Source organism: Lepidochelys kempii, chromosome 9, assembly GCF_965140265.1.
Source record: "Lepidochelys kempii isolate rLepKem1 chromosome 9, rLepKem1.hap2, whole genome shotgun sequence".
Lineage (NCBI taxonomy): Eukaryota > Metazoa > Chordata > Testudines > Cheloniidae > Lepidochelys > Lepidochelys kempii.
The window spans coordinates 6,874,158-6,888,331 of NC_133264.1; the positions used below are offsets into that span (position 1 = coordinate 6,874,158).

The window sequence follows — 14,174 nt, forward strand, 5'->3', positions numbered from 1 at the left end:
GAAGAGGGCACACTGGTGAGAAGAGCTAATTCCCATGACCGCTGGCAGACGGCACCAGAGTGGTGAGCTCTACCCAGTCACAGAGACCTACCACTACCTCATCTCCCCACCCAACCCCTTGCTCTTGCTTTCCAGCCCTGCCCCCTCCTACAGTCCTAGCTGGCTCCCCTCTCTCCAGGGCCAGGCCACAATCTCTACCAGGTTGCTGACTGCTCTCTGGCTCCAGCTACTTCCTCTGTTTGCTGCTGGTACTGCCTATCTTTCCCTGCTCTCTTTTTCCTTGGGAAGCAGGCAGTGGCAAGGGGAGCAGGATCTGGACAGCAGTAGCAATCTGAAGGCAGAAGCAGCCTGTCCCCATCCCCTATGTGCCCCAGAAGCACTTCCTCTGCCGCTGCTGCCTGGATCCTGCATGCTGCTGCCCAGGAGAAGTGAGAGCATAGGCAGGAGGTAGGTAGCTCACCTGGCAAATGTGGGACCCATTAGTGGGCTGGGATCCACCATTTGAGAAATGCTGCCTTAAGAGTCAAACATATATCATCCAATACAACCTATGACCAAACGTAACTGATTAACAATACAGATGCTGCCACTAAATGGAAGGATAAACAAAAATAGGTCTACTGCACTTAAACAGAATTTGGTTATAATCTACCTGTTCTTAATTTTCCCATTCAATTCTTTATTACTTGGGTATTTTACATTCTACAGAAGAGATGTAGAGGGAACCCAACAGAGAGATTCCAAATTACCAAGGGGTTTGATGAAAGCCAATTTAAAGAAAAAAGAAAAGGAGTACTTGTGGCACCTTAGAGACTAACCAATTTATTTGAGCATGAGCTTTCGTGAGCTACAGCTCACTTAGCTGTAGCTCACGAAAGCTCATGCTCAAATAAATTGGTTAGTCTCTAAGGTGCCACAAGTACTCCTTTTCTTTTTGCGAATACAGACTAACACGGCTGTTCCTCTGAAACCTGTCATTAATTTAAAGAAACTGTTCCATCACCAGGACATAAGTCACAGAAAACAGAGGCTTGCTTCAGCTCTCTATTCTTGTATGGGAAAGGCTGCTAAATAAAGACATTGAAATTAAGGGTATAAACCAGTTCCAAAGATAAAATGGCAGAACAAATATTGTAGGCTATTCTGTGACAAAGGTAAATGAGGTTCAGATAACCATTAAGGGGGCACTCAAGTTGGCCCATAAGGTGCTTTCCTCTCCAGAAATCCTAGTGCCTTCAGAATCTGTTCTGTAGCTTGATGATAAGATATTAGGCACTGATCCTGCAAATACTTAAGCACAGTCTTAACTTTATGCACGTGAGTCAATGTAACTACTTCTGCATACACACTTGCAGAACTGGGGTCTTGGCTAGTATTACCAAAAGGAATATATCCTCAGTTAAGTGTAGAACTAACGTCCTGTTTAGAGTGAGGCAACTAAACTGCTTTCCAAAGCAAGGACTAGCTTGTAGACACACTTTATAAAGCATAAAAGGATTGCTGCCTACAGAAAAGTGCCTTCAAAGAATTTATAAACAGACTAAGCTGTTAAGTGGACTAGTTTAATTTACAAGAGAGACAATAAGCTATCAAATTGCTTGCTGGTTCTAGCTTTTCCGTCTGTTCCTAGATACCAAACCCACAAGTTATACATGTCATACCCAGATAATGTGGATTGGTGCCATATAAATACCTAAGACACAAAGGTGAGATTACCCATGTCTACCCTAAATTTACCTGAAAGCCTTAAATACTCAATGTTTGTTTTGTTTTGGCTTTTTAAATGGCAAATATAGGCCTGCAAGAGACTGGAGCAGATGCTTCTGTCTTGAGTTTTTGTGGACTCGACCCACAGCATGTTTCTGTGCTACCGTCATACAGGAAGGAAATCATGCCTCAGCCATGTGAGTCAGGGTAGATTTCTACAACAATTTAACTTCCACAGAATCCTATTATAATCAGTTCGAAAACTTGCCTTTGGCTTTTCTCAAGAACCACAGGTAAACAGTATCTGAGGAAACTAACTATCCAGGGTGAACTAGACTTCTCGTAAACATGTCTGTGCTATGTTACAGTAAGCAATAATTTAACAAGCCTGCTTTACCAATGAAATTCTCTACCCTATAAACTCATCTCATGACACAGGCCTCTTCATGCCAGTTTCCTTAAGACATGAATATTCTCGTTATCTTCAAGCTAGACTTGCTTTTGGCATGTGAAACAAGTCCTTTAATGTTCCATTAAGTTGAAGGAATTGAACATTTCCCTCCCCAATGCCAATAGGGGAGATGCTGCCATCTCTCCTAGCACACAAACTTTCAGGACTCCCTCTTTCTATTAAGGAAACTAGCTTCCCATAAAGAGCTTCAGCATCAGCAACAACTTAATATTTCTTTTAAATGTTTTCTAGAATATGTGACCACTTTTTAAAGAGGAAATCCTAAATTTTAGCTGATCAAATGTTTTATTTGGCTACTCTACAGAACGTCACCACATTCTGTGCATGAGTAGCTTCCTGTGTGAAGGATGCAATGCCTCAATGTTTTCCTCAGGCATGATGAATGTCTGTTCATCCACATGCATTTTTTATTGATGACTTGTCAAGACAGTTCTTCAATTAATGATTTAAAAGAATTGCTTTAACTCTCCCTTTTTATAAAAAGTTCCACTTCTGAAATCTTTGCAGAAGGTCCTCCTTTTTCCTCAGGCCTAATGGACTTTATTCCCTGCTAGCTAGCTATTAGGTCAGACAGCAGCCTTTCAAATGAAGAATAGATAGAGCTTCTTTACGTACCTGAATGCTGTTTTCTAATGTGCCAAAAAGATCACTTTCCATGTGATACTTGCTATTTGTCTATTCATCCATCAGGGCTGAACTTCTATAATGCTCTGAGATCCTGTCACTTCCAGGGAGCAAACAAAAATTGAATTTGTGTTGCTCCCACATGACCGCGCTGAGCACCATCATTAGTCTACCAGGCTGGGCCATAATCTATGTTAAAAATAATTACATTAGTCCTACACTGTCTATTGGAGACAGACTATATAATTTTACATTTGCAGATGCAGTGGTAGTGTAGCAAGTGTCAGTCCCAGGACATTAGAGAGAAGGTAGGTGGAGTAGTATTTTATTGGACCAACTTCTGTTGGGGAGAGAAAAGTTGGTCCAATAAAAGATATTACCTCGCCCACCTTGCCTCTTACATTTGCATGGCATCTTCCCTTCCTAAAACTGAAAAAAGCTTGTTACTATTTTAATCAACTCTACGCAGAGATTATTTAATCCATCACTGACATACAGCTGCTTAAGTTTCCTAGCCTGCAGAACCTGGAGGGCCAAATAAAAACTGGAGGCTAGAGTTATGCCCAGGGCACTTCTTAGGTCTCCAGCTAATGGGAAATAACCAAGAGTCTAACTTATTAGCTTGAACTTGTCAAAAGTTTAATCTTCTCTAATAGCCTGAACTTCTCAGCCTTCTGTTAACAATCTTCTTGACAACTGAAACATCACAGCTGCATATACAAGGAAGAACTTCCAATGCTGCTACTCTGGAAAGAATTTTTTAAAAAGCCTGACTGGGCATACGGAATCACTACTTAGAAGAGGGGGGAAAAGTACTATAGTTCCCCAGGGAGAAACATCTGCTTGCACTCTGATGGTAGCTATTTGACTGACTAAATCCCACATACAGCAGCTCAGAACATTATGCCACAGCTGAGAGAGATTATACACAAATTGATGCAGCAAAAGTCTGAACAAGTGAAGTGTCCAAATATACTACAGTATCACAAGGTGCTTCTTCTGCTTTTGCGCTCTTGAATTTGAGCAGTAACTAGGGTTTCCCCTAGTGCCCAAAGGTGGGGCAAGACCAGCCCACTTCCACTTTACATTAATTATACTAAAAAATGAAAGGTTGGTGTTTTTTAAATAAACTTACCCTATTTCTCCTACTCCTCACACACACATGCACTCCCCTTTTGATGGAATCTGTCCACCCTTTTACTAAAATACGGGGTAGGTGAGGAATCCAGAATCTCATTTCTCCTTCTTGCCCAGGTTTACTCTACAATGTGTTCATAGTTAGATAGCGCAAAGTCAAATTTTAAGATGATCTTCAGTGAGTCCCACAGAAGGGCAACATATACCATATTAGTGATTACACACAACTAGCCCCCTAGAAATAGCAAGACATCCCCTATCCCGCTACCAGTTAGGCAAGAGAAAAGAAGGGAGCTTTTTGGTCAATAAAAGGAATAAGGCACTTATCTAAATTGCTTTTGGACTTTGAAATTAGAGGTTTTCTTTCCAAGCAGACATGGATCCTTAAGTGGCAGCAGCTATTTAGAACTTGAGGCTGGGAAAGAAAGGCTATGACCGAGTGAAATGACCGTTAAGAGGAAGCGATCACCCTATTCCCGAGACTCTGCCCGCATGAATACACCAGCCTACACTTCTTTTCCTCTTCCACGGTCTGCTTTCACAGCAAGAGCCAACAACCAAATCACAGCGCTGAAGCACCGCAAGCCCCCCCCGGTAGCAACTGCTCCCTTTCAGCCCAGCAGCAGCAGCAGCAGCCGCCCCGTGGACCGCTCCATGCAGCTACTCAACTCGCCAGGGAAACGCTGGGGCAGGGGGAGCGTGACAAGGGGACCTGAGGGCATCGCCGCGACGCCTGACAAGCGGCAGCGAGCAGCGGCTCTCGGAGAAAGCCCGAAGCTCCCGCCCTCCAGGGCAACACCAACGGCACGAGCCAGCAAAGCGCAAGGACCAAGGCGGGGCAGAGCCCGGGGCGGGGGCGCGCACACCCCTGAGCCCTGCGATGGCTCCCGGGGGCTTCCCCCACCCCACCCCACAGCCGGCCGGGGCCCCGCGGGGTGGCAGGGCAGCCGGATCCGCCACCCGCTCCTCGGCCCTTCCCGAGCGCTGCAGCGGGCGGGGGGGGGGGCGGGCAGGGTGCCAGCCCGGGCGAGGGGCGCTCAGCGCGCGGTGACAGACCCTAGGGGCCCTCCCGCTCCCCCCCCCGCGCGAGGGGCCCCCGGAACCGGCCCCCAGCCCAGGCCCGTCCCCGGCGGATACAGCTTGAATCCCCTCAGAATCTCCTTGGCCCGCTCGTCCTTGGCCGACATGGTCCCGCTGCGGCTCCGCTCCGCGCCCCGGAGCCGGGGGGGGGAGCTGGGCTCGCTCACGGGGCTCGCCGGGACAGCGACCGCGGAGGAGGAGACAGCGGCGCCCGGGACGCTGCGCCCGCCACTGTCCGGCGCAACCAACCCGAACGGACCGGAGCCGCCCGGCCCCTGGGAGCGCCGGCCAATCGCCGCGCCCCGCGCCACCTCCGACCCGCCTCCTGTCTTCGGATCGACAGCGTCTACAGCCAATCAGACAGCGCTCTCCATGGCACCCAGCAAGAGAGGCTGCGCGGCGGTCGCTAAGGCGTACGCCCCAGCAAACTGACGTCGCCGAGGGACTGGGAGGCCAGGCCGGGAGTGGAGCTGCAGGTGCGGGCATCGGCCACAAGGGGCGCTGCCGGGCAACTCCCCATGCGCCGCTGAGGCTGCTTCACTGCGTCCCCTGGCGGCTGCAGCGTTGGCCGCAGGATCAGTGGTGGGGTCTGACTTCCAGCCCTGGCGCCAGGCACACACGGGCAAGCCCCATCCCCGCAGCCATGGGGGTAATATAGCTGGCTGTGACCCCCCCCCCAGCACCCTGCACTCCTTACCCTGGGCCCCTTGCTGCAATGGCCCAGCGCCTCCCACCTGCACGCTCCAACCTAGGCATGCTCCAGCCAAGGGCTGGCCATCCCCCACCCCGACACGAGCCAGAGGGCAACTCCCTGAGAGCCTGCACCCCATAATGTTCCCTACAGGGGTGCTGGCAGCCCCTGCACAGTCAGGCCCTGTGCCCGGGGATGGACATGCCTCTGACTGCTCCCTTGCTGCTACGCTACATGGGGATGGCCAGGCTGCATCCAGCTAGTCCAGTAGCCTGTCACCAATAGTGGCCAGTATCAGATGCCTCAAAGAAAGGTAGCAGAATCCATGAGCGGGTAGCTTAGCATAACCTGCCTCCAGGGAAAGGTTTGTTCTAACCACCACGAGCTGAGAAATTGGATCATGGAAGCCTGAGTGTTTATAGTTCTCCCAAACCTGTATCAGCTCAGGAAAAGGACTTGGGTGTCGTTTGCAGATCAGCGAGGACCGCTGTTCAATATGCAGCTGGCGTCAGAAAAACAAACAAGATGTTAGGATACAAAAGGAATGGGATGGAGAATAATATGGAAAATATGCAGAAGCTGTTATATAGATCAGTGGGGCAGCCTCAGCGGGGTACTGTGTGCAGTACTGGTCACCCCATCTCCAAAAAGATTTTGGAGGATCAGAAGGGTTCAGAGAAAGAAAGTGAAAATGATCAAGGGTCTGGGAAAATTCTCATCTGAAGAGAGGTTGAAAAATCTGGGATTGTTTACCATAAGAGGGATTCATGACAACAGTATATAAAATTATGACTGGTTAAGAGATGGTGGATTGGGAGCAAATTCAAAACAAAATAATACTTCTCCATTCAATGCATAATTAGACTGCGGAATTCACTGCTACATGATGTTGTTGAAGCTTAGTAAGATTCAAAGAGGGACTGGATACTTACATGGATAACAAGAATAGCCCGAGTTATAATTGTTAATGCAAACAAAGAATTTTGGAATGGCTAAAATCTTCATTTTTCAGGGCCTAAACCAATCTCTAGTAGAGATTAGGATGAAATTTTCCTGAGGTCAAACTCTCCCTTATCTGCCTACTGTGCGGTTCTTGCAATCTTCCTTTGAAGCACCTAGTGCTGGCTACTGTCAGAGACAAGCTAGAGGACTAGGTGGACTGTGGGTCTGATCCAGTCTGGCAATTTTTAAATTTTTTTTTTTTGCGTTTTCATTTATAACATTGGATATTCTTGTTATCTATGTACATGTCTAATCCTGTTTTGAATCCTAATAAGCCTTTATCCTCAATAATGTCTTGTGACAATGAGTTGCACTGGCTAATTGTGCATTGTGCGGAAAATGTATTTCCTTTTATCAGTTCTGAATTTGCCACCTTTCAATTTTTGCAATGATTATCCCCTTATTCTTGTATGTGAGAGAGGATGAAGAGAAAAAGGTCATGACGTAGAGTCCCACATCTCCTATGTAGCCAGTGTGAGTGCTCAGATGTAATATGCTGTGACATTGGTCCCTCACCATCCAGTTCCCTACTGGGAGACTTTCCCAGCTGCTCTGACTCCACTCAAATCCACTGATGACTGTTATAATTTCTCCTCATAACATGTGCAGCCCTTAGGCCAGATTCATCCTTTGGATAGCTGGGATTGAACTCAAGTGATGAATTTGGTCTCTGGTGTTGTGGGCCTAGCTTGCTTTCTGCAAGGTGTGGTCCTAGCTGGCTTAGTTTGTGCATGCAGGTTAACTTCTGTGCTGCATGTACCCTGGCTAGGCTTGAAAGGGCCAGCAGGGCAGGAAAAGTTTTAAATTAACAATTCATTTGCTCTGGAACAAAAGCAGCCTGGTCTGCACTAGAGAAATTTGGCCTCTGTGTTTGTATAATAAAGTAGATTCTGGTGAAAAGTCTCTGTGTAATTTGCACATTCCATGAGCCAGACTGGTTTTTAAGTACAAAAATTAACTCTTCTAATTAGCACCCTCAATATAACATAGAAATCATTAATAAATCACAAGAAAAGTAAATTCATCAGAGGACTGAAAGCAGAATCCAGCCCTTGTCAAAGTGCCTGATAACAGCAATGGCTAGTAATCACTGACCCACAGCTCTGCTCCACATCCACATCCACCCACATCCACAGCTCTGCTCTCTATAAGATCATTCCTCATCCAAATGAAAAGAATGGGATCATTAATAAAGGTCATATTTAATACATAAGGACAAGCCCACCATCAGCACAAAGGTGACCAGATGTCCCAATTTTATGGGGACAGTCCTGATATTTGGGGTTTTGTCTTATATAGGCGCCTATTATCCCCCACCCCCATCCTGATTTTTCACACTTCCTGTCTGGTCACCCTAGCACAACCCATAAACCTAGGTTAGATATTAAGAAAAATTTTCTAACTATAATGATAGTTAAGCTCTGGAATAGGCTTCCAAGGAGGTTCTGGAGTCCCCATCACTGGAAACTTTTAAGAACAAGTTGGACAAACACCTATCAGGGATGGTCTAGGTTTACTTGGTCCTTCCACAGCCCAGGGGGCTGGACTGGATGACTTCTCAGGGTCCCTTCCAGCCCTACATTTCTATGAGTTTATGATAAACAATCTTAATAATAAAAATATATAACATTTATTTCACCAATATGTATGATGCATGCCCAATTCTACACCATGGGTTTGAAAGTGTGTGAACAGACCATTTTGAATCTGGGCAACAAGCCAAGTGCACGTTGTGCTAATATACATATTTTTGTTGAGCTTTTATTAAATTTTAGGTAGCATATAAGTATACAATCAATCCAAGGAAGAGGGGATGCAGCTTGCCAGAAGGAAAGAACTGATAGTGAGAAAAGAAGAGAAGGGAAGAAAGGCAAAAGTGAAGGAGAAGATGAATGGTCCAGCCCATGTGTGTTCAGTGAATGAAGATCATGTCAAGTGGAAGAGCGATACAGAGGTTTACAGTGTACAACAATGAATTATAAATGTCAAGGGATAATACCATGGCCTTGATTCTTGGCTGCATTCAGGCTCTTGTGAGATACAGTGACCATAAAACAGCTGGATCCCCACAGCTGGGATTCCTCTAGGGTAGGGGAGATTCCCCAAGCTTTATAAGGCTGGCAGAGAGACTCTGTGCTTCTCACCCTTACAACACTGGCATAGGGATGTGCTGGGGGGAGACCTAGGGGAAAGAAAGGGCATATTGGGAGCAGGAGGAGTAGGACCAGAGCTCAGAATTGAGGCCCATATATTTTCCAGCCAAATCCCAAAGTTCACAGGTCGAGTCCTTTATGTGCAGGGATGCTGAGGCTGTCCTAGCCTTTTAGCCACAATGGAAGCACAAAAGAATCATTGTCTTTGACAGTGAAGTCTAGAGACCTTGAGGTCACTTCTGGCATAAAGAACTGTGGCATGCATGGAGCCATCACTTGGAGAATGAGAGATGTCCTGCGGCACCTCTCCTCTCAAAATCCCTTGGTTGCACTAGCATAAATAACAGCATTGGGTGCAACAGCTTGTCTGTCCAGCTGCATATAGGTTGTTGGAAGCCCCACTGTCTTCTCAATCTACTTTGCATTGAAAGACTTCATCTTTGCTTTTGCGAATATTAAGCAAAATACAGCAGGCACATATTATTGCTACACAGCCACCTTTATGGCAGGTCAGCAGAGGGTTCCAGCTTCCTTTCAGTCTCCCAAAAGCACCCTCTACCGCAATCCTGCATCTCTTGAGGGTATAGCTGAATTGGTGTTTCTCCAGGTTTGTGTAATCAGGGAATGGTTACATGAGTTATGGGAAAAGTGGGTGTGCAGGGGGTCACCCAGCAACGCAGTGGAGATGGAGACACCATTAATGGCCATTTTGTTTGGTAGAAAAAGAGCCCCCCCCCCAGTGACTGCTCTTGGAAGGTCCAGAGTTCTGGTAAATACTTGGCTGGGGCACTCTATATGGATAGCTAGGGACTTGCTTCACTACTGAGTAATACATCTTTCTGTAAATGAATTGCTGGGCTTGCCGGAGTGTGAACAGAGAATGGGCACATGAGTTCCATTGAAACCTGCTGGAATCTCAATTGTCTAATCACTCAATTATCTCTGGCACATTAGTACCGATTGGAGTAAAACCACCCCTGACTCCTCCTCAACATCAACATCCACCATGTGCTTCCCAAACGCAGACTGACACCAAAGTAACCAAAAATTACTTGGGGTAGCCAGCTTCCACTGGGCAATTGCTATTCTCTGTTCTATGGTGATTGGAGCTCTTATGATCCTGGCTTAGTGCTGCCAGTGTTGGGGCTAGCCTGGCACAACAGAAAAGCCTCTTTCCTCCTTCTGAAGTAATACTGTCTTTGCTGCTCATCCCAACTGCGAAGAGCCACTCAGTTCCACTAGTGTCTGGTCACTGTCTTCACCCAAAAGTGCTGTACCATGGGTAGAAAATGATCTGCAAATACTACATAGATCTGACAGGTTTCAGAGTAACAGCCGTGTTAGTCTGTATTCGCAAAAAGAAAAGGAGTACTTGTGGCACCTTAGAGACTAACCAATTTATTTGAGCATGAGCTTTCGTGAGCTACAGCTCACTTCATCGGATGCGTACCGTGGAAACTGCAGCAGACTTTATATATACTTTATAAACTGCTGCAGTTTCCACGGTACGCATCCGATGAAGTGAGCTGTAGCTCACAAAAGCTCAAGCTCAAATAAATTGGTTAGTCTCTAAGATGCCACAAGTACTCCTTTTCTTTTTACATAGATCTGGCTACTCCAGGACGGGTGGATGGATGACCATTGTCATGACAAGTGTGAGGGCCCTAGTCAGGGTCTCTGGATCTCCCCAAATAATGCTGGAGCACCCTCAAGTGCCTCACCTCGTCTGCCTCAGCCACCTCTTGACTGCTCTTTGAAAGCGCCATCAGAAACCTTTCTTTCCACACAAGAAGTGAGAGCTGTGTGTCCTACCTGGCCACCATTTTTTTAAAAAAGGCTTGGAATTGAGGTTCATCCCTGGAAAATTATGGAAGCTTCCCAAGAAATTTTGGGAGTCTGACCTCTTTCTCCACAATGCTATGAGGCTCCCAGAAGGCCATTAAAAATCTTCCATAAGGCACTGTGTCAGGGAGGAATGCTGGGAACTGTGGGATGAGTACCCTGAAAGTAGAGCCCTGCAGTGGGACTGGAATCCCGCAGGTCCCACAGGACCCACTGCCATAAAAGCAGGAATGGGTAAAATGTACTTTATAGCAGGAGGGATTGGGTAGGCAAAGAAAACAGACTTCGGGAAAACCCTAAGTCTCTCGTCTGTTTGTCATGAATAGAATTTCAGCAATGTAAAACAAGTTTGTCTTTTTTTTTTAAATAAGCTTTTATACTTAAATTTAAGTGAGGGATAGAAAGAGATTTGATGTCTATTATAACAAGAGTTAAAGTATTTTTACAAGGTTTAAGCAAGATTTGTTTTATTCTTTTAGTGGTAAAAATTGTGTCTGAATTCTGTTCATACATTTTTGTGGTGGGAGGGGTTAGTAGCATGTGACAATCTGTCTCTCGCGGGATTTGTGGGATCTACGGTTTTTGCAGGTGAGAGCGGGATACAAATGCAAGAAACAATGCAGGAGTGGGAGCGGGTATTGCGGGGTGGGATGGGAGCAGGATTAAAAAAAATAGTCCCATGCACGGCTCTACCTCAGAGCAGTGCAAGTGTGGACATAGAACAAAACTGCAACCGAAACAGCACAATTAGTGTGGCCACAATGCACCATTAGTACTTCCCTGATGCTATCTGCCTGGTTCAATTACCAACCATTCTGTTCTTTAGAGCAGACACAGTCCAAGGCCCCAACTAGACTACAGAAATAACCATGTTGAAACAATTGCAAAAACAGTTGGCCCCAGCATGACACGACAATTTTTTTTCTTGCCTTTATGGACTATAAAAACTTGTTACAGCCATGTTAGGGAATCACGTTTTCACCCTCGTGGATTTACAAAGCCTAAACCATGACTCCATATTATTATTTATTATTTGGATGATCGTAGTGGCCCACTATATTCTAGACCCTATCCACACATTTAATACGTCACAGGTTCTTCCCCAAGAGCTCTCAATCTCAGAAGTTGAGCAATTTACAAAAGGTGGAGGGAAATAGGTCTTAAGGAGGAAAAGGGACCAGCTCAATAAGTGTGTTCCATGTATAAAGGGGAAGCAGGGAATAAGAGGCAAAGATGGTGGCAGGAGAAGCATACAAATGAGGGGCTGAAGCTGGGTTCATTGGCTTAGCAGACAGGATACGGGCATGACACAACCAGAGACAAGGGCAGATGAGCAGCGAAAGGCAGTGTGGTGAAGATCCTTGAATGTGAGGCCTAGAAGCTTGAACTTGATGCAGTGGAAACTGGGCAGCCAGTAGAGAGGTTCAAAGAGAAGCGTGTCTTGTCATTGATTTTAATAGGCTTTAGATCAGGCCCTCACACAGTTTGGTGTGATGGCTCCACGACCTGGTTAACGGGCTGCTGACTGAGCAACTGTCCAACTGCCATACACGTTCTAGAACTTTTCCCCCAGGTCTCTGTGGCCCCATTGCCCAACTGACTGGTGACATTACTACAGATTTACAAACAGGCTCTTTGCCAGGCATTGATGGGAAACAAGGTGAATTATCCACTGTCTAAAGAGGACCCCAGCTGCAGCGCTGCGAGGGGAGGAGATGATGTGAGTTAAAGGATAATGCTGACATTAAAAGATAAATGGATTAAAAGAGTAAACTCGTGATTTGCTTGATGCAGACAGCAGCATGGGCGGAGGCAAAGGGCTGTAATAGCAGAGTCGGTTTAAAAGGGGAAAGAGACAGCTGGACATTTTTGTATATTTTTTTAAAATTGGAGCTTTGCTAAGCTATTTCTCCACATTCAGATTCATCCAGCCACGTTGATTTGAAGCTGGGGCAGGCAATGTCAGGACTCAAGTCCAGTCAAGAGGCCATCCGGACTGATGTGTATAGGGTCAGCTTGGGAGGAAGTGATGCTATCCTATTCAGCCTTTGTCCTAAGGCTCCACCCACAATCCCAGAGTAGGTGCCATGTGTTTACAAAAAATAATCCATGGCAAATAACTAGGAATTAATGTTACCATGTATATTTCCAGCATTAGGTTTCCGAATCAATACCCTTAAGACAAAGAGGGCTGTTCACTCCTCTCCTAGTGCTATTGTTTCAGTCTGTCTGCAGACTCAGTACAGTGAAAAATAAATTGTGTTGTGGGACCTACTTATGATATGGTTAAAAGGTGGCTGTATCTCACGGTGCAGATGAGACATAATCATATTTTCCTTGTGGCCCTACACCATTTGTTACAGCCCTGGCTGGTTCCCCGTTGTGGACAGTCACCAGGCTTCTGTACTGGACCCAACCTTTGGATCTTGTGTGCTTCCAAGCCAATTGGGTCTGAGCAGCATCCATACACTGTCCATAAATCTGGCCTCTCAGGCACACCCCTGAGGTGCAGACTCCCGCTCTGGTACCTCTTCTCTGGGATGTGGGACCCTGTGGTTCAGTTGCCTTAGGCCCCAAAACCAGTGCTGAACCCCCTCCAGTCTCTCCAGTAGTTTATGCTAGCTGTCTCCAGAGCTATGCCCTTGTGGGCACGCCAATTTACAGTTTAACCCTTCAGGGACCACATGACAGCTAAAGCAAGGAACCCCCATGCTTTACAAAGGAACTTCTTAAACATGCACACTTAACTCATAGAAAAGTACAAGCGAGTTACAGACTTATGAAAAACAATAGATATGTACATGTAAGTCCTCCTTCAATTTCCTCATTGCTCCTGAGAACCCTTTGGATCGTGGTCAGTGTCCTTCAGGGGTCCAAACTCCTGCTACCACACATCCTGCTCGGTCTTTTAGTTCTGCAATGGTGCACCCCCGTTTGCTAGACAGTATTTCTTTTTAAAACCAATTTCCAACACTTTGTGCTCCTTCTATCCTACCTTTGGGGTTTTTCCGTTCTCCCACCTTCTGTGAGATTGCTGGCCATTAACAGTCAGTAGCTTGGCTAATAGCCTCCACTGTCCTGCCCAGGAAACACTAGTCAATCGTTGATGGCCCTGTTTCAGTTCCTCAGACATTGTTTTCTGCCATAAAACAGAAGAGACAAGGTGGGTGAAGTAATATCTTTAATTGGACCAAGATATTGCCTCACCCCCCTTCTCTCTCTAAGGTCCTGGGAAGCTACAATACTGCAAACATCAAATGGAAGAATCAATCCACACAGAAAACTATAGGTTTCAGAGTAACAGCCGTGTTAGTCTGTATTCGCAAAAAGAAAAGGAGGACTTGTGGCACCTTAGAGACTAACCAATTTATGCTTATGCTCAAATAAATGGGTTAGTCTCTAAGGTGCCACAAGTCCTCCTTTTCTTTTTACAGAAAACTATAGTTAGACATAGAGTCCATAATAT

At 46.0% G+C, this 14,174-nt stretch overlaps 1 protein-coding gene across 1 annotated transcript in view; it reads right to left on the reverse strand.

Moving 5' to 3' along the window:
- The window catches only part of PDE6D (phosphodiesterase 6D), a 62,070-nt gene that overhangs the window by 43,632 nt on the left and 4,264 nt on the right, over positions 1-14,174 (reverse strand). Inside the window, exons 3-4 of the mRNA XM_073358877.1 lie at positions 5,454-5,622; positions 5,078-5,349 (exon numbers count right to left, since the gene is read on the reverse strand). Of these exons, the coding sequence (XP_073214978.1) occupies positions 5,078-5,349; positions 5,454-5,622 (441 nt within the window). The remainder of the gene's footprint in view (positions 1-5,077; positions 5,350-5,453; positions 5,623-14,174) is intronic.